Genomic DNA, 18,845 nt, shown 5'->3' with positions numbered 1-18,845 from the left:
TTAAAATGGGCAAAACAAATCGACGTGATTCTACCAAGCCTTCTCGATTTATGCAGGTTCCCAGGAGACCTGGATGCCATCTGTGACAATTAACACCAGCACAAGTGTAACCCATGCTGGATTATGTCAGCACACTTTGTTCTAGAGACCTTTTCCAGGCACCTGTTCCCACACTGAGCCTCATTCACAGCAGCTGCCCCAGGCGCTGCCCCCTCCTTGTCCCAGAATGTCATCTGCATTGTGTTAGTAACAGAAGAAACAGCCCATCCCACAAAGGGCTGACTCGGGAACATTTAACAAGCTGAATTCTTATGAGAGCAGATATCCTCAGGGGAGCACAATGCACGTAGGGCTGGGGCACTTTAACTAATTCGATTTCTCGGTCTTCCTCACTGAGACATCATGAAACCTATGGCCCAGTCCTGGAACATCTGTGCTGCTTCTGTGCCCCTGTCCACTCCGACCTGCAGACTGCCCATCTGCCTGTTACGAGACGTCATCTACAGGGTTAGCGCTTCTCAGGCCCCCATCTGGAGGACCCACGGTGGCGGCCCTGATGAATGCCAACGTGGCGACGTACTTTCCACCCATCTCCAACTCCCTCTGCCCTGTTACTGGACAAGGGATTTGTTGTTGGACTTCAGAGCTCTGAAACTGCAGTTCCAGGCTGCTCCTCAGTATCCCTGGCTCCCTCCCACCCGCCCTCGGCCACCCCTTAACCAGTGTCCATATCCTGAAAGATTTAGCTTCCAGGCACAACTATGTCACTCGGCCTGCCCTCTGTTTAGACTTAGGTCATCTGCCTCAGAAATGTAAAAAAATAAAAATAAAAAGACACACAGGATGCAGGTGTTTGCATCTTTATTTTTAGGACGTTTAGGACCCATCGTTCTGGTTCCCTGAAGGCAGGAGTCTGTGCTTGCTGAATGAACGTGTTCATCTGCATTAATGCTGCTGCTGCTGCTGCTAAGTCACTTCAGTCGTGTCCGACTCTGTGTGACCCCATAGATGGCAACCCCCAGGCTCCATCGTCCCTGGGATTCTCCGAGCAAGAACAGTGGAATGCTCAGTTCAGTTAAGTATTCTCAAAAGCCGCGTTCTACTCTCACATGAGAGCCACCTTGGCTTTCGCAGGCTTCCTCATCCTGGGGCATTGCATCACTTGGGGCAGTCAGTGTTGGCTATAGCGCCAACTGGGGACAAGGATGCCAGCTGTCCGGGTCCACGGAGGCCCTTGTTTAGTCCGTCATTTATTCTTAGACACAGACCCCCATGTGAGGGCCACTCAGACTTGAGTCACTTGCAGACCTTCTCATTGCTTCATCCCACTCTGACCCCCCCTTCCTACAGCCCCGTGAAGGCCATTTCTACTGGGATGAACAACTGTAGAGACAAGAACCAGCCCCTTCAAGTATCAGTGCTTGAAAGCCCTGATCCGACCTCAAGTCTAAGCCCCAGTCCAGGCACTGAGCCACTATGATCACCTCCATCAGGCAAAGGACCCTCCAACACACAGCAGCAAGTGTCCTAGAATTCAGAGAACCCTGGTCTTTTTCCTTGGATTTGAGACACCTACCTCTTGGTCATTTTGCTACTTATTAATGCACTTGTTCTGGGACAACTAGGGAGAATGGGGAAATGGATCAACCCAGTGAAGCTTGATACTCTTAAGCAACTTCGGCAACAATAACACTGATAGCAATGAATGAATGACTGGACACCAGCATTCAGGGATCCAGGCTGGGTTGTCCATGTGTATCCATTGGCTATTCCAGCTTCACAAGGTACAAAGAACAGTCTCTCCCTCCTCTCTTCCACGCTCAGGACTCTGCCTTAGAGCTGACTCTTCCAGGCAATTCTGATGGATCCGCACTCTTGCCCCCTCATCCACCCAACTTGCTGTCTCTGTTGCCCTTCTGATTTCATTTTAATAAAAGCTGCTCTTATCCCACCCCCTCCAAAAGCTTCCCTCAAGGCTTTGTCATATGGACCCTTGTGCCACCAACCCCCTCACTTTAAATCCATCACCTAACCTGGCACAGGCCCTGCCCCACCGCCTCTCCTTTCCTACCAGCAGGGGGTGCATCTGACCTCCTAAGTGCTGAAAGGAAAATACCTAACCACATCACTTTTTATAAAAGATAAACAAATCTAAATTTAATCCAACTTACCCTTGTTTCCCAGGAGAAAGGGGCAGAGTGCTCATCTTGCCAAGTTATGTCCTGAAATAAAAATTCAAGAATAAATCTGAAATCCAAACCCAAACATACCCTGTGCAAACAACCACCCAAGGCCTTCGGGGAACCAAAATTTAGGAAGAATCCCAACTCCTGGCGCTGAACAATCCTGACGTCATCACACTCTGCAGAGAATGTGTTGACCTTCTGGGTCTGGCTTCCCCTCACTCTGCGGACCGAGGCTGCCAGGCATGCCTGTCCCCTGCCAAGCAGATATTAGATGGATGCCGGGGAGTCCCAGGACAAGCTTGGCGACAGGGAAGCTGAGCAGAAAGGGAACAGGGCTTCTGGGCTCAGGCCTCAGCCCTACCAGAGATTAGCCACGTGGCCAGGGGATGATGACTTAGCCTTTTGCGCCTCAGTTTCCTCATCTGTAAAAGGAAAATCACACTTGCCTTGCAGGGTTGTTGTGAGGATTAAATGAGGTCACATATGAAAGGAATGCTTTCGAACACATTGGAAAAGACCCTGATACTGGGAAAGATTGAGGGCAGGAGGAGAAGGGGACAAGAGAGGATGAGAAGGTTGGATGGCATCATTGACTCAATGGACATGAGTTTAAACAAATTCTGGGAGATAGTGAAGGACAGGGAAGCCTGGCCCGCTGCAGTCCCTGAGGTCTCAAAGAGTCAGACACAACTTTGTAGCTGAACAACAGTGAAAAGAATGTCAGAAAATTATTTGCAGTCAACACCAGTACCCAATTTTTAAATTGAGCCCCACCCCGAATCCTAATAAGTGCTTCCCAGAAATGTGAAAGGCAATGATCAGCAAATCAATGAAGAAAATGCAATTATAATGAAAATTCAGAATCATTCTGACCCTCACAAGCAGAACAGGATAAAAGGAGCCCTTCAAAACAGTCAGGAGAATTTGACCTTGCATCCACCAGCCTAAAGAAAGGCTTGTAGAAATCTCCTTCCCTTGGCCACTTCTCCAGCCTTGCGCCTGTATTCCTACACTAGCAAATGTCTCATTTGCGCCTAGCTTCTATTGGGGATCATATTTTCTGAACCAAAAACTGGGATGTCTTGGGTGATCCAGACTGAAAATGGGATTAGATAATTGAATTGACTGTCCTTGCATAAAGCACCCCAGGTACATGGTGTCTTCCCACCCAGAAGCACTCCCTGCCCCTAGAGGTAGGTCACCTGGCTCCCCCTCCTCCAGGAGGCGGCCCAGTTCTGCAAAAGGGCCCACTTTTTTTTAGTACAAACTCCATTCCTAGGCTCAATCTCTAAGCTATGTCTCCTATCACTCCTGACTCTCAGACAAAACTTCTAAAACGTGAGGCAACATGGGCCACTGTGTTCCCATTGTGCAGTTAAGCCCACGTTTATGCCTCAATTTACAAACTGTCCCTCCAAAAGTAGAAACGTGAGCTAACAAGTCTCAGCTAAGGGGGCCCGGAGTCCAGGTATGTGTGGTCAGGAAGTGGGAGAAAAGTGTAGTCGAGCTAAATGACCTGAAAGTCCTTAAAATTCTATGATCTCAGGACTCTCTAAGTTCCTCTGAGAAGCAATACAACAAGAAAGAGTTTGTCAGATGGGAAAAATAAAGGAGGCTGATGGGATGTAAGTCCCCTTTATTCTAGATTTGGACCAGGGGAAAAAGGACAAAGGGAAACCAACTGGCAAATGTGTTCCCTCTGTCCAGGGGAGGGACACCCAGTGGCCACCTCAGGGGACAGAGGAGGTGCGTGGAGATTCAGTGGGCAGGCAGAGACAGAGCCGGGGCAGGATCACTGGTGAAAGCAGGACACATTCCTTCCCATGTGATATGACCAACTCTCTGAATGCTAATTATGCAGACTGAGTCCCTTTGAAATCTGCAAAGAACAGAGAAAGAAGGTTTGGGGGTCTGGAAGGTGAATGAGACTCTTAGGAACAACGTTCTTTTCTATTTTTCCAGCTTTTTTCTACAGTAATCCTGGCCTGTCTTCTTCCCTACCAATATACATATACAAGTTATAAATGTATTCCTCCTTAGGTAATTTTGTGAATGAAAGAAAAAATGAAGATGATAAAAATAATATTACATGAAACACACAAAAAATTGAACAGGAGTAAAAGAGGGAACCAATGAAATACACTTTCTACAACAATGCTTCATTTGAGCTATATTTGATCATTCTCATTCATACTGTATACTCTTAAAAGAATTATTCCTCATAATTCCTTGTTGAAGAATTTGGGAAACAGTAAATATATTTTATAAAACCTGATAAACAAACATGAAAGGAAAGTTTTATTGGTAGTCATCTCTGATTGACATGGATAAGATGTCTAAAATTTGTATATGTACTCATGGAGTAATAAAGAGTTAGTTGTTTAAAAAAAGAAAAAGACTCTTAGGAGCAAAGACGTAGCCTGGAGCATGGTAAGCCAGCAGGCTCCAGTGGCTGCAGCCCGTATTGGCTGAAATTCCAAAAGGGCTGCAGACAGACGGGCACCCTGTGATTTCTCCACAACTTGATGTCAAGTCAATAATCTTTTGTTTGCTCCAGCAAGAAACTGAGTCAAGGGGCAAATTCCTTGGATTTCTGCAGTTCCAAGCTCATAAAAAAATAATAAAGCACTTAACAAAAATAAACATGTCAAACAAAAATGCGATTGAAGCTCTGACGTCAGCCCCTGGCCGGCTGCAGACCCCAGCCCCAAGCAGCACTGGCAGCAGGCGCGGCTCTCCGGCCGCTGGGCGCACAGCGGCATCAGAACAGCAAGGTTCTAGAAAGGGACAGTGGTGGTGGCAGCTGTACAACATCGTGAGTGTAGCAACTGCACACCGAAAACAGTGGTGAGAATGGTCAACTTTACGTTACGAATATTTTACAATAAAAAAAAAAACTGAATGCATTATATGACTCGGACTATACGACATTCTGGAACAGGTAAAATTATAGAGACAGTAAGAAGATCAGTGGTTGCCAGGGTTAAATGGAAGGAGGGATGAGAAGGCACAGAGGATTTTTAGGACAGTGAAACTACTCTGTATATACTGTAATGGTGGATCAGTTCAGTTCAGTCACTCAGTCGTGTCCGACTCTGCGACCCCATGAATTGCAGCTCTATCACCAACTCCCGGAGTTCATGCAGACTCACGTCCATCGAGTCAGTGATGCCAACCAGCCGTCTCATCCTCTGTTGTCCCCTTCTCCTCCTGCCCCCAATCCCTCCCAGCATCAGAGTCTTTTCCAATGAGTCAGTTCTTTGCATGAGGTGGCCAAAGTACTGGAGCTTCAGCTTTAGCATCATTCCTTCCAAAGAAATCCCAGGGCTGATCTCCTTCAGAATGGACTGGTTGGATCTCCTTGCAGTCCAAGGGACTCTCAAGAGTCTTCTCCAACACCACAGTTCAAAAGCATCAATTCTTTGGCGCTCAGCCTTCTTCACAGTCCAACTCTCACATCCATATATGACCACTGGAAAAACCATAGCCTTGACTAGACGGACCTTAGTCAGCGAAGTAATGTCTCTGCTTTTGAATATGCTATCTGGGTTGGTCATAACTTTTCTTCCAAGGAGTAAGCGTCTTTTAATTTCATGGCTGCAATCACCATCTGCAGTGATTTTGGAGCCCCCAAAAATAAAGTCTGACACTGTTCCACTGTTTCCCCATCTATTTCCCATAAAGTGATGGTGGATACTTTTCTCAAAGCCCAGAAGCTACAGCAGTGAGAGTAAACTGCAGTGTAAACTATGGGCTCAGGGCAATAATGACACGTAGGCTCATCCACTGTGACAAATGTCACACTCTGGTGGACACAGTGGTTTTGGAAGAGGCTGCACATGTGTGACGGTAGGGAGTGTGTCAGAAATCTATACTTTCTACTCACTTTTGCTGGGAACCTTACATTGCTCTGAAAATTAATTTATTTAAAAAAAAAAAGTGACCCCTCCCTACTCCAAAAAAAAAAAAAGAAACCTGACAAGGGTAACGAATACTAAAAACATCACTTCATAGTTACTTTAGTCTGTCTTCCTATTATCTATGCTCTTGACATTACTTATATCCATTGTACTTACAAGATAGAAAGTGCATCTGTAACAACACACAGTGGGGTTGCTGCACCTCCCTGACTGGCTCTGATTCCGTGAGCCACCCTGGGGCTTAGACGGCACCTAGGGGAGCATCTCCATGGCAACCAGTGGGTGCTCCACAGCAGGACTGCTCCCCTCAGTGCCCTGACGCCAGACGCTGAACATCTCCCAACACGCACAAGCTGCAGCCAATACCAGACACCCGAAATTCACTACATCCTACACTAAATGCAATTTCCACTATTAAAATTTTTAAGGATTTTGGTCATCTTGCCTTTGAAATTATCTGGCGACAGTCACTCATCTAGAATGGGTTGGTTTCTCTGTAGAAGTCATGACTATTCCAAAATTATCCTAAAGTGAGAAATTCTGGACTTAAAATTCATTTCAAAGGTGAAATGTTGTAAATATTAGCCTTTCCTCTAGGACTGGATACTAATGAGTCATTTCTTCCTTTATAACTTCCTTCCCAACTTCAGAGCCAATGAACTTCATTTCACCTCCAGTGTCGGGGGGACAGCACCTGTGGATGGCAGCATCCACAGTGGATGACCCTCGGCTGGGCCCAGAGGCCAGCCTGAGGAAGCAGGGCCAGGAGCACGGGCATTACAAAGCAACCCTGAGCTTCCCCTCCACAAAACCAGGTCACCAGCAGCCGGCAGACAGGGAGATGTGCCTTGACTACAACAGTCAAAAGACGTGCTTCGGAGGCCCCCGAAGCACTCTGAGAGTCTTGCTTCCTCTCCAGGCCTCACTGAGGGACAGGCTGGGGACCACTCTGCCACCTGAGAAAACTTCTGCAGATGCCCTCTCTCTGGCACACCTGTCCCAGGCAGCCTGAGGGGATGGCCACTTCCTAGGTCCTTATTGGTCTTGGGTCCATGCTTGTGGCATGCATAGACATCAGATTCAAGGCTCTCTAAAGAGCACTCTTAGCTTAAAGGTTTCAGATCGAGCTGTAAATCAGAATCACCTAGGGTGCTGTTTTAACAGGCAGAAGCTGTGGGTCCCACCTGACATAGTCATAGAAAACCAACAGCTCCCTGTGTGTGTGCTTAGTCACGTCCAACTCTCTGCAACCTCATGGACCGTAGCCCGCCGGGCTGCTCTGTCCATGGGGTTCTCCAGGCAAGAATCCTGGAGTGGGTTGCCAGGCGCTCCTCCAGGGGGCCCTCCCGACCCAGGGACTGAACCTGCATCTCCTGCATCTTCTGCACTGGCAGGCGGGTTCTTGGCCACTGGTGCCACCTGGTTATGACCCAGCAACTCCCTAAGTCGTTCCAATGCAGCTGTTCCCATGGGCAGCTCACCTACTTCAGTCCTCCACAGGACACCTGGCTCCCGCTTCTCATGGAGGCACCTGGCCACACAGGCTGCACGTGCTGACCTCCAAGGCTCAGGCGTCCACCTCTCTGCCCAGGCCACCTCACCTACAGAGGTGGCCTCAATCAGTACTGCTACATGGCTCTCATCATTCCCAAGTAAGGATTTCCAGGAAGCCAACCGGGATGCTGGCTGCTCTCACAAGAGGCCCACGGTTTTCTGGGCTGGCTCTCACCCACCCCACTTTGAAGCAGGCAAAACCATGCTCTGTGTCATCAGTATAATAACCAAAGCAAATAGTCTCCTAAACACTGCAAGGCCTCAGCAAATCGCGTCTAAAGAGTGCTAAAGAAATATCAATAACCTCAGATGTGCAGATGATACCACCCTTATGGCACAAAGCAAATCACCTCTAAAGGCCTCAGCAAATCACGTCTAAATGCTGCTTTAGAGATAAGAAAGCCTCTCTCAATGATCAATGTAAAGAAATAGAGGAAAGCAATAGAATGGGAAAAACTAGAGATCTCTTCAAGAAAATCAGAGATACCAAACAAACATTTTATGCAAAGATGGGCACAATAAAGGACAGAAATGGTATGGACCTAACAGAAGCAGAAGATATTAAGAAGAGGTGGCAACAATACACAGAAGAACTGTACAAAAGAGATCTTCATGACCCAGATATCCATGACAGTGTAATCACTCACCTAGAGCCAAACATCCGGGAATGCAAAGTCAAATGGGCCTTAGGAAGCATCGCTACAAACAAAGCTAGTGGGGGTGATAGAATTCAAGCTGAGCTACTTCAAATCCTAAAAGATGATGCTGTTGAAGTACTCCACTCAATATGCCAGCAAATTTGGGAAATTCAGTAGTGGCCACAGGACTGAAAAAGGTCAGTTTTCCATCCAATCCCTAAGAAAGGCAATGCCAAAAAATGTTCAAACTACCACACAATTGCACTCATCTCACACGCTAGCAGTGTAATGCTCAAAATTCTCCAAGCCAGGTTTCAACAGTACATGAACTTCCAGATGTACAAGCTGCATTTAGAAATGGCAGAGGAACCAGAGATCAAATTGCCAACATCTGCTGGATCATCGAAAAAGCAAGAAAGTTCCAGTAAAACATCTACTTCTGTTTTATTGACTAAGCCAAAGCCTTCGACTATGTGAATCACAACAAACTGGAATATTCTTAAAGAAATGAGAATACCAGACCACCTTACTTGTCTCCTGAGAAATCTGTACGTAGGTCAAGAAGCAACAGTTAGAACCGGACATGGAACAACAGACTGGTTCCAATGGGGAAAGGAGACGTCAAGGCTGTATATTGTCACCCTGCTTATTTAACTTATATGCAGAGTACATCATGAGAAATGCTGGGCTACATGAAATACAAGCTGGAATCAAGATTGCCGGAAGAAATATCAATAACCTCAGATACACAGATGACACCACCCTTACGGCAGAAAGTGAAGAGGAACTAAAGAGCCTCTTGATGAAAGAGAAAGAGGAGAGTGAAAAAGTTGGCTTACAACTCAACATTCAGAAAACTAAGATCATGGCATCCGGTCCCATCACTTCATGGGAAATAGATGGGGAAACAGTGGAAACAGTGGCTGACTTTATTTTGGGGGGCTCCAAAGTCACTGCAGATGGTGACTGCAGACATGAAATTAAAAGACACTTGCTCCTTGGAAGAAAAGCTATGACCAACCTAGACAGCATAGTAAAGAGCAGAGACATTACTTTGCTAACAAAGCTCTATCTAGTCAAAGCTATGGTTTTTCCAGTAGTCATGTATGGATGTGAGAGCTGGACTATAAAGAAAGCTGAGCGCCAAAGAATTGATGCTTTTGAGCTGTGGTGTTGGAGAAGACTCTTGAGAGTCCCTTGGACTGCAAGGAGATCCAACCAGTTCATCCTAAAGGAAATCAGTACTGAATATTCATTGGAAGGACTGATGCTGAAGCTGAAACTCCAATACTCTGGCCACCTAATGAGAAGAACTGACTCATTGGAAAAGACCCTGATGCTGGGAAAGATTGAAGGCAAGAGAAGAAGAGGATGACAGAGGATGAGCTGGTTGGATGGCATCACGGACTTGATGGACATGAGTTTGAGCAAGCTCCAGGAGTTGGTGATGAACAGGGAAGCCTGGTGTGCTGCAGTCCATGGGGTCGCAAAGAGTCAGACACGACTGAGGGACTGAAATGAACTGAACTAAAAGGCTGCTTTCATTTCATTCTTTCCAGAGTTCAAAGATTACATACAACTACTGCAACAGCATTTCTAATAATGCCTCTGCATAACTACAATAAGTAATCATAAATACTTTGATGTCGTAGATTCAAAATATGCTGTGCTGTTTGTTAAATTTCTCCTGCCACCTAGATGGCTGAGTCTCTTAAAGTTAGAACCCCAACCATTAAGCTCCCCAGTAATACATCTAATTTTTCTTGAGTGGTTCAAAAGCAGTGCTCACTGGAAACATACATTATCATTGTCCTCCTAAGTCCATAAATTGGGGGCAGTTTCCAGTTGATTGATAGATGGTGGAATTTTGGCTTAAAGTTAACAAGTTTAAACTGTGAAATACTCCAAACTAGAGACATGACGCTCAGATGGCAGAGCCTGCAGGAGTGGGACAGACACTCCCTGTGTTGCTGACTGTCTCATCCCTTCAGGGATGTCGGCTGCGCTGGGCCTCTTGGCACATCCTGCATCAAGCACCTTCTTCCTGATGATCTGCTTAGTGTCAGGCTGTACCTCAAATTCACAGGAGCATGTTAAAAACAGAAGGGAGGGAATCATACTCGCTGGTATTTAGCCAAATGGATTGAAAACTTCAGTTCAGTTGTTCAGTTGTGTTGGACTCTTTGCGACCCCGTGGACTACAGCACGCCAGGCTTCCCTGTCCATCACCAACTCCCAGAGCTTGCTCAAGCTCATGTTCATCAAGTCCGTGATGCCATCCAACCAGCTCATCCTCTGTCATCTCCTTCTCCGGCCTTCAATCTTTCCCAGCATCAGGGTCTTTTCAAATGAGTCAGTTTTCAAATGATTTGTATCAGGTGGCCAAAGTACTGGAGCTTCAGCTTTAGCATCAGTCCTTCCAATGAATATTCAGGACTGATTTCCTTTAGGATTGATTGGTTTGATCTCCTTAGGTCCACATAAACACCCACACATGGCTGCTTATAGCAGCTGCAGTCATAAATGCCAATACTTAGAAGTAACTAAGATGTCCTTTCATGGGTGAATGGCTATGAATGGCTAAGAAAACTGTGGTACATTCAGGCTATAGACTATTATTCAGTGCTAGGAAAAATGGGCTATCAAGCCATGAAAAGACACAGAGGAAACAATGCATATTACTAAGTGACAGAAGTCAATCAGAAAAGGCTGCATACTGCATGATTCTAACCATATGTCATCTGAAAAAGGCAAAACTATGGTGATAGTAAAAAGATAAGCAGTTGCTAGGGACTGGAGGGGAGACAGGGATGAACAGGAAAGGCATACAGGGTTTTTAGGACAGTGAAATACTCTGTATGGTACTATCAATATAATGATGGAATTGTGTCCTCAAATATTAGTGCAAACCACTGAATGTCCAATATCAAGAGTGAACTATAGGGCTTCCCTGGTGGTGCAACGGATAAGAATCCACCTGCCAATGCAGGAGACACGGGTTCGATCCCTGATCCGGGAAGATCCCACATGCTGCGGAGCAACTAAGCCCATGCACCACAACTAGGGAAGCCCAGCGCCTAGAGCCTGCGCCCTGCAACAAGGGAGGGCACGGCAGCGAGAAGCCCCCAGCTCTGCTCACTGCAACAGAAAGCCCGGGCCCAGCAACTAACATCCAGCGCGGCCAAAAATTAATTAAATAGATTATTTAAAAATAGTGGAAAATATAAATTTAAAAAAACTGTAATGTAAGCTATGAACTGGGTGATGGTGTGTAGGTTCACTGATTATAGTAGATGCACCGCTGTGACAGGGGCTGTTGATTCTGTGGGGGGAGGGGCTGTGCATGTCTAAGGAGGTGGATATATGGAAACCTCTGTACTTTCTGCTCCGTTCTGCTGTGAACCTAACAATGCTCTGAAAAATAAAGTCCACTTAAAAAAACAAAGGGAAGGAGTAAGGGAGAAGAATATGCCCTTTTTTTTAACCAACTGCTTATTCTTAGGGACTATTGTTTATATACTTATGGAATCCATGCTTTCCCCTTTGACCTGCTAGCTGAAACTCCAATACTTTGGCCACCTCGTGCGAAGAGTTGACTCATTGGAAAAGACTCTGATGCTGGGAGGGATTGAGGGCAGGAGAAGAAGGGGAAGACAGAGGATGAGATGGCTGGATGGCATCACGGACTCGATGGACGTGAGTCTGAGTGAACTCCGGGAGTTGGTGATGGACAGGGAGGCCTGGCGTGCTGCAATTCATGGGGTCGCAAAGAGTCGGACACGACTGAGCGACTGAACTGAACTGAACTGAACTGAACTGACTGCATACATTTAATTCTGCTGAGATAAGAGGTTTCCATCAGTGGAAGTAGGAAACTGCAGTTCTGACAACAGAAAAAGAGTTACAATTTAACTACTGGGCAGGTTCCACCATGAACACAAGTACAGAAACTCAGGCCTCAGCGAGAAACAAAACCTGGGTCCCAAGGTGGTTACAGGGAGGTGGCGGGGCAGAGTTAAAGGAAACAAACAGGAGAGCGGAGTAGGAAGCTGAAGACAGGTCTGGCCTTGATTTATTTTTCTGAGAAATGGATTATTTTTTCTTACTTTAGAATGTTAAAGTAAGTCCCGTCAATTTCAAGATGACTTTTGATGTGCCAATAGGCTTCCCAGCTCTGCCCCTCACCCTGGGAGACAAGGAGCAAGTCATTTCACTTTTTTGCAAAACCTGTTCCCTGGTAATTACTGGGCCACACACCCACAGTGGGGGGTGCCAGGGTGCCAGGGGGAGCCAGTGTGGCTGCCTCAGCTCCCAGGGTGAAGGTTTCAATACCCTTCCTCCTCCAGAGGCGCCAGCTATGCAGGGTCCCAGGCCAGGTGCTTCTCTAGACAGAGAACTATCTGTCTGCAAAGGGAGCCTGTAGAAGAGACCCACAGCCTCCTCCTCACGGCCTGTGGAGGTGGACACGGACCCACGGCCACGTTCTCAACTCCTGCTTGGAGCCAGGGCACAGGCGCCAGGACATGGTAAACCACATCCACCCTGTCATCTTTTCTAAAGAATGCATGCATCTGCCAGACAGATGTGTGGGATTCACAATTGCACATTCCACCTTTCTTAAAAATAAAAAGGCCAAACAATGAAAAAGTAACTCTCAAATTTCTCATTCGGGGGCCCAAAGGCTGAAAAATAAAAAGCCAAGCTGCTGAAGCAAAAGGGAAAGAGGTGATCTCACACATCACAAGTCCTGTATCAGGAAGCCACAGAGCCAACCAAACTCAAATCTGACAAAGATTTAATAATTGAGGAATGTTCTGGAAGGACTACCACATGCTTCATACTGCTGCTTCTGCACTGTTTGAAACTTTTAACAGTAACATACAGGTATGCTGGGCTTCGCTGGTGGCTCAGTGATCAAGAATCCACCTGAAATGCAGGAGGTGCAGGGGACGTGGGTTAGATCCCTGGGTTGGGAAGATCCCCTGGAGGAGGTCATGGCAACCCACTCCAGTATTCTTGCCTGGAGAATCTCACAGACAGAGAGGCGTGGCGGGCTACAGTCCATGGTGTCACAAATAGATGGACACAAGCGAAGCAACTCAGCATGCACACACACAGGTATGTCAGTTCAGAGACTGCATAATTATTTAATTAGTTTATTTTAAAACACAAACACCTAGGCTGTCCAGCCTAGACACTAAGGAGAGAGGGCAAAGTGACCCTTTGCATGGCCTGGATGCCAGCAGCTCATCAAAGTCTGCTGACTGGGGGGCTCCATACTGACCCCCTCCTCCTGAGCACTTCAGGGAAGGGTGCTTCACCAGCCATGGGGGAGCAGGAGCTGGACAGGCAGTGGGGCTGTGGAAAACTGAGGGGCCTTCAGAGGCCTGCAGATCTCCCGGCTTCCTGCAGGAGTCGGGAAGCCCCAGAAAAGGAGGTGAAGGCCAGGTGGAGTGAAAGAGCAGCCAGCCAGTCCTCTGGTTCCTGCAGGAGGGGGAGGGACACACGGGCTGGGGGAACTCCTCCTCCCAACAGCAGCTGGTCATTAAGCTGCTGAACAGGAGGTGGAGTTGTCTGACTCCAGGGCTTATAACCCACATTCTCCAGCACTCAAAATCCAAATCCCGGTGCCTAGGGTTGGCACATGGAAACATCCTTCCTGCCCAGCCCCACTTACTTTATAAAGAGGTGAAACAGGCAAGTAGGTCCATGAGAATCAACACTCCAGCTGCCCAAATTTCTGAGTTCACCTACTTATGGCTTATCTGGAGCATAGCTGTGGCACAGAGCTCAGAACCCTGAATTCTCAGATCCTCCTAGACTGGTGGCAAGAGTCTGGGAGTAAGGGCAGGGAGCAAAGAGCTAAGCATGCCTAGAAAGTCAGGGTTCTGTTTTCTGTTTTTGCTATTTGGTAACAGGAAGCTGTGGAGGCAGACTGGAGTGATACCTAAATCTCCCCAGATGAAAGCTCTTCATCTCCCAAAATAAGCCACTGCCCAGACTTTTACTGCTGTAGGAAGAAGGCAGGAATTGAGAAGCACAGGGCAAGTCAAACTGCTGAGAGCACCTATTTGCAAACATGCCTTAACGTTCAGACCAAACCTGATGCAAAGGGCAAGACCAATGTCCCTGTCTGTTCCAATCAAGGCCTGTAAGCCCGAGAGGGCCGGTTAGCTGGGGATGCTCGGTCACTCATTCATGTCCAACTCCTTGCGACCCCATGGACTGCAGCCCTCCAGGCTCCTCTGTCCATGGAATTTTCCAGGCAAGAATGTTGGAGCAGGTTGCCATTTCCACCCCCAGGGGACCTTCCCGTCCCAGGGATTGAACCTGCACCTCTTGCGTCTCCTGCATGGGCAGGCAGATTCTTACCACTGAGCCACCCAGGAAGGCTAAGCATCCCTAAAGCGTGAGTGGCTCCAGTGTGTAACATACTAGGCTTAGGGAGATAGTCACTCGGTTGACTGCCAAGGTAGTAAGAACCAAAAAACTGATCAAACCCTTCATGGCTTCCATGCTCAAAGGCAGGCAGCCAGCCTCCCTCTCTGCGTCAGGCTCGTCCTCCCAGCAAGGGTGGATCTGGGCCTGGACACGGTCCTCTTGCTTTACAGACAGCGAACGTAAAAACGAACACACAGATGGCCTGCTGCCACACGCGTCCCACCCAGAGCAGCCCCATGTGTGTCAACTGGACCTGTGAGCCGAGCCCTGACCACACTCCCTGCCACCAAGATCCATGACCATCAATACACAAGCAAGTTTCCACTTGCTTGTTCCTGCGTCACATAACAATGACCGGATAACAGTCACAGCTGAAGGCTGTATTCACACGATCTGACCTAAAATGTGGCTGTCTGGGATGCAAAAATGTTACTGGCGACAGGGTAGAGGGTATTCAAAGAAATAGGCAATGTCCTGGTCCTTCACGATAGCTGAAAGGGGGGCACAATCTGAGGCTGCAATGATGGCTGATCAGGAGTCAGGGCACCTCACGTCCACACTGTGGACAGAGCAAGCCCAGCTTTCAATATGTGCCCCAAGGTGAATCCCCACAGCTCATCAGAGCAGAGCTCCTTCTCACGTGGGACTCTACACGGCCAACTCTAAGCTTAGCAATGGGAGGAATTTATTTCATGATAGTGATTTTCAAAAGTGGACACTGACAGACTACAGCTAACAACCTTAATATTGACATTTTCGCCATTGGCAGCAGCAGCCATTTTTAATCCCATAGGCCTTTCCTACACATAAGCTCTACTATCATCCTGTTACTGTTCTTCCCACTGTAGGAGTTCAGAGACATTACTGAATTACCACAGTCAAAAAGTTAGTTGATGGGGAGCCAAAGCAAAGCCAAGACTCACAACCAAGCCCAGGTGCCTCCTATTATAGCTTAGAAAAGGCCCTGGGAGCCCAGTATCCCAGACGGTCTTTCCCAAGTACCTGCCAGGCCCACCCTGCCTGTCATCCAAGGTCAGACACTGGCTAAAGCAAGAGCTGGGGTTCACCTGAGCACCCATCCTTCAATGAGCCAACTGTGGAAGCTGGCAGTGGTGGAGGCCAAGGAGCGTTCTCTGTTCCAAGACTGGCTGTGGAGGCCACAGAGACTACATCTGAAGGCAGATCAAACCAGAAGGGACAGAGCAGCTGACTCAGTATGGTTCAGGGCCCTTCTGGGTAAGCCTGGGGCCACCTATTCAGGCTACTCTGTCCAGCAGCCATCATCACCCCTTGTGCCCAGGAGCCAACCCTCCTCCAAGCACAACCGTACTCCTGGGCATGAGACCACCAACTCTACTCTGGTGCCAAGTTGATGTAACACACTTTAAACTCCTTAGTGGGATTAAATCACTGTAGCCAAAAAGACAAAAAAGCTCTGGGCAATGTTCCTCTGTACCTTTCTTCAAACTCATTGTGTCTCTGCCACTCATGCTGAGAGCCTGGCAGGAGGTTTGCAGATCATGCTCCCAGGCAGCTTTTGCAAAGCTGAGTGCAGTTCTGAAAAACAGGGCTCTTGTGCTCCTGGAAGAATACGCAAGCACCACAACAAAAAGTTCTATTGGCTGTTAAATTGCTTTGGGTTTACAAATTCACAAATGGCTCAGCCCCGTACCCAGTTAAGGAACCAGAGTACACAATTCACTTGGTCACACATGGTACAGGCCTTTGTGGATATTCTTAGCCAGACAGCTAGTTAAGGGAAAATGACAGTGACTCTCCAACATCTGTAAGTACTTGCAGGTTTATTTCCTCTCACAGTTTATTTACTCATTACGTTTCCAAGAGGGGCTGCCTTCTTTTCCATCACTCAAATCTGAGCACCAACACTGCAAACATCTTTAGAGATGCTTATTTTCACATTAAATATGTTTCAGCTCTGGGATTACATTTTAAACGTATATTCTCATCCCTTCCGTTACCACACCCTCATTTTTCCTGGCAAAGCCTTTAGAGTTTAAAATCCAATGATGACTGTTCATCCTGTCAGAATAAAGCCATGTGGGCAGCATATTTCTGCCTCTCACACATCCCTCACAATAAAGTGGGTTTATGACCACAAGCATTTTGTATTAATCAACGTTTCCGCACACCCACGCCTGAAAATCAGATTAAAACCTCATTCTCCACTAGAATTCCTTCCGCAGTCCACAACTTCCTCAGAAAATCTCCAAGCTTGGCCCCTCATCCTTGCAGCCTCAAAGCATGCGGATTTCATTGTATATTGCTTGCTGCTTTCGACTTAGACCAAAAGTTGAGTTTGAAAAGCCCAGGAGCCACAAATTTGGCACCAAACAGGTTTTAGTTAAACACATTTCCACGAAAAAGCCAACTTTCTGAGCAGCACAGAACACTCAGGCCTTTGTGACTTTCCATGGGTCATCCCTGAGTTTTTTCTAGCTTCAGAGTTTCTTCCTCCAGTGACCACCCGTCTAGAAGTCCCAGCAGAGTGTCTAGGTCAGAGGCCCAGACATGCCCTTATATGTACCAAAGGTTTGCAACAGCTCATTTAACGTATCCAGTGTTTTTCAATGGAAAAGAGGGGCCACCACACTCACTCCCAAAACAAAACTGCACATGGGGCTCACTCGGAAACATCTTAGGCTTTGGGAAATCTTGGAAGGCACCTCTTTATTCTTGTTATCTTGCTTGACAATTTCAGTCTCCCCACACAACTCATCACAAATATTAATAATATTACTACGTATAAAATGCTGACTACCTTCCCTAGCAGGGTTGGGGTGGGTATTATTATTCTTGGGGGTACCTGAGATTCTAAAAGGTTAGGTCACTCACGGCCAGACAGCTAAATGGCAGAATAGAACCTAGGCTGGCCTGGCTTAAAAATCCCCTGTTGCTGCCAATTTGGTCTGCCTCGCTACCAGCCAAGTGCCTCCAGCTCTGGGAGAAGTCTCGAGTCTCCTGCGGCCCGCCGGGGAAGGTCCAGATGGAGGGTCTTGAATGACCTCCTTCCTTCGCTCGGCGGTTCTCCACAGACTCCCCCGGGGAGCCCCCCCAGCCCCCGACCTCCGGCTCCAGGCCGCCCCTTCCACCCACCCGGGTGCTTGCGCCTTCTCTCCAGCCCCTGCCCGCGCGTCTGGAGGGGACGGCTGCTAGCCGGCAGGTGTCTGCCCGGCCGCGGGCGCCTCGCGTAGCCGGGGAGGGGTGGAGGGGACGCCGGCCCGTCCGCACCTACCTCGTCCCCGAAGCGCACCACCTTCTGGCCCGTGGGCCCGCGCAAGCCGGGGAAGCGCGCGAGCTCCTCGGGGTCGCCGGGCGCCGGGGCGCTCGGCCCCACCAGGCACCGGTCGATGATCTCGTCCTGCTGCGCCGGCGGCAGCCGCGCCCACTCGGGCCCGTACTTCTCCCGGATCTTCTCCTTGTCCTGCATGATCTTCCTAGCCATGGGGCTTAGCGACGAGAAGTAGGTGAAGCGCTTCCGCTCCCGGTCGTCCAGAGGCCGGTTCGCACTCATGACTGCCGTGCGCGAGGCCGCAATCGCCGCCGCCATGGACGCCATGCCCTGCCTGCCCGCAGCTCTCCGCCCCCGCCCCGGCCCGGCCCCCGGCCCCGGCCCCGGCCCCGGCCCCAGCCGGGAGGCCCGAGCACCGCCCCCGCCCCGCCCCCCGAACAGCGCCCTTCCGCCCCCGGGAGCCCGGGCTCCGCCGCCCCAGGAACCCCGCCTCCGAGCCCGCCCAGCTCCCGAAGCCCCGCCCCACTCCCGGGGCTCCGCCCTCCGCGCCCCCACCCTGGGAAGGCCGCGGTCTGTACCCCGCTGCTTCCCGAGCCTGCCCTCCGCATTCCCACCCCGGAGCCTCAGTCATGGCGCCCCCACCCCGGGAACCCCGCGGCCCGCATCCCGCATCCCGCATCCCGCATCCGCCCACCGCCGGGAACCCCGCCCTACGCGCAGCTCCCCGAGCTACCCTCTTAGGCCTTGCTGTGTCCTCCAGATCGGCTCTCTCATGTGTTCCCGCGGTGCCCCCACTCTTCGGGGCTCCCCTTGACCAGCGCAGGAGGTGACTGGCACGTCCCCAGGTCCGCGCCTG

At 48.9% G+C, this 18,845-nt stretch overlaps 1 protein-coding gene across 1 annotated transcript in view; it reads right to left on the bottom strand.

Moving 5' to 3' along the window:
• C28H1orf198 (chromosome 28 C1orf198 homolog) overlaps positions 1-18,383 on the bottom strand; it is a 34,942-nt gene extending 16,559 nt beyond the window's left edge. Inside the window, exons 1-2 of the mRNA XM_013975538.2 lie at positions 17,993-18,383; positions 2,172-2,222 (exon numbers count right to left, since the gene is read on the bottom strand). Coding sequence (XP_013830992.2) covers positions 2,172-2,222; positions 17,993-18,316 — 375 coding nt within the window. The 5' untranslated portion in view covers positions 18,317-18,383. The remainder of the gene's footprint in view (positions 1-2,171; positions 2,223-17,992) is intronic.

The sequence above is a fragment of the Capra hircus genome, chromosome 28 (assembly GCF_001704415.2).
Source record: "Capra hircus breed San Clemente chromosome 28, ASM170441v1, whole genome shotgun sequence".
In the NCBI taxonomy this organism is placed as follows: Eukaryota; Metazoa; Chordata; class Mammalia; order Artiodactyla; family Bovidae; genus Capra; species Capra hircus.
The sequence above is the reverse complement of the archived record's forward strand: the minus strand, read 5'-3'. Positions and strand labels throughout refer to the sequence as shown.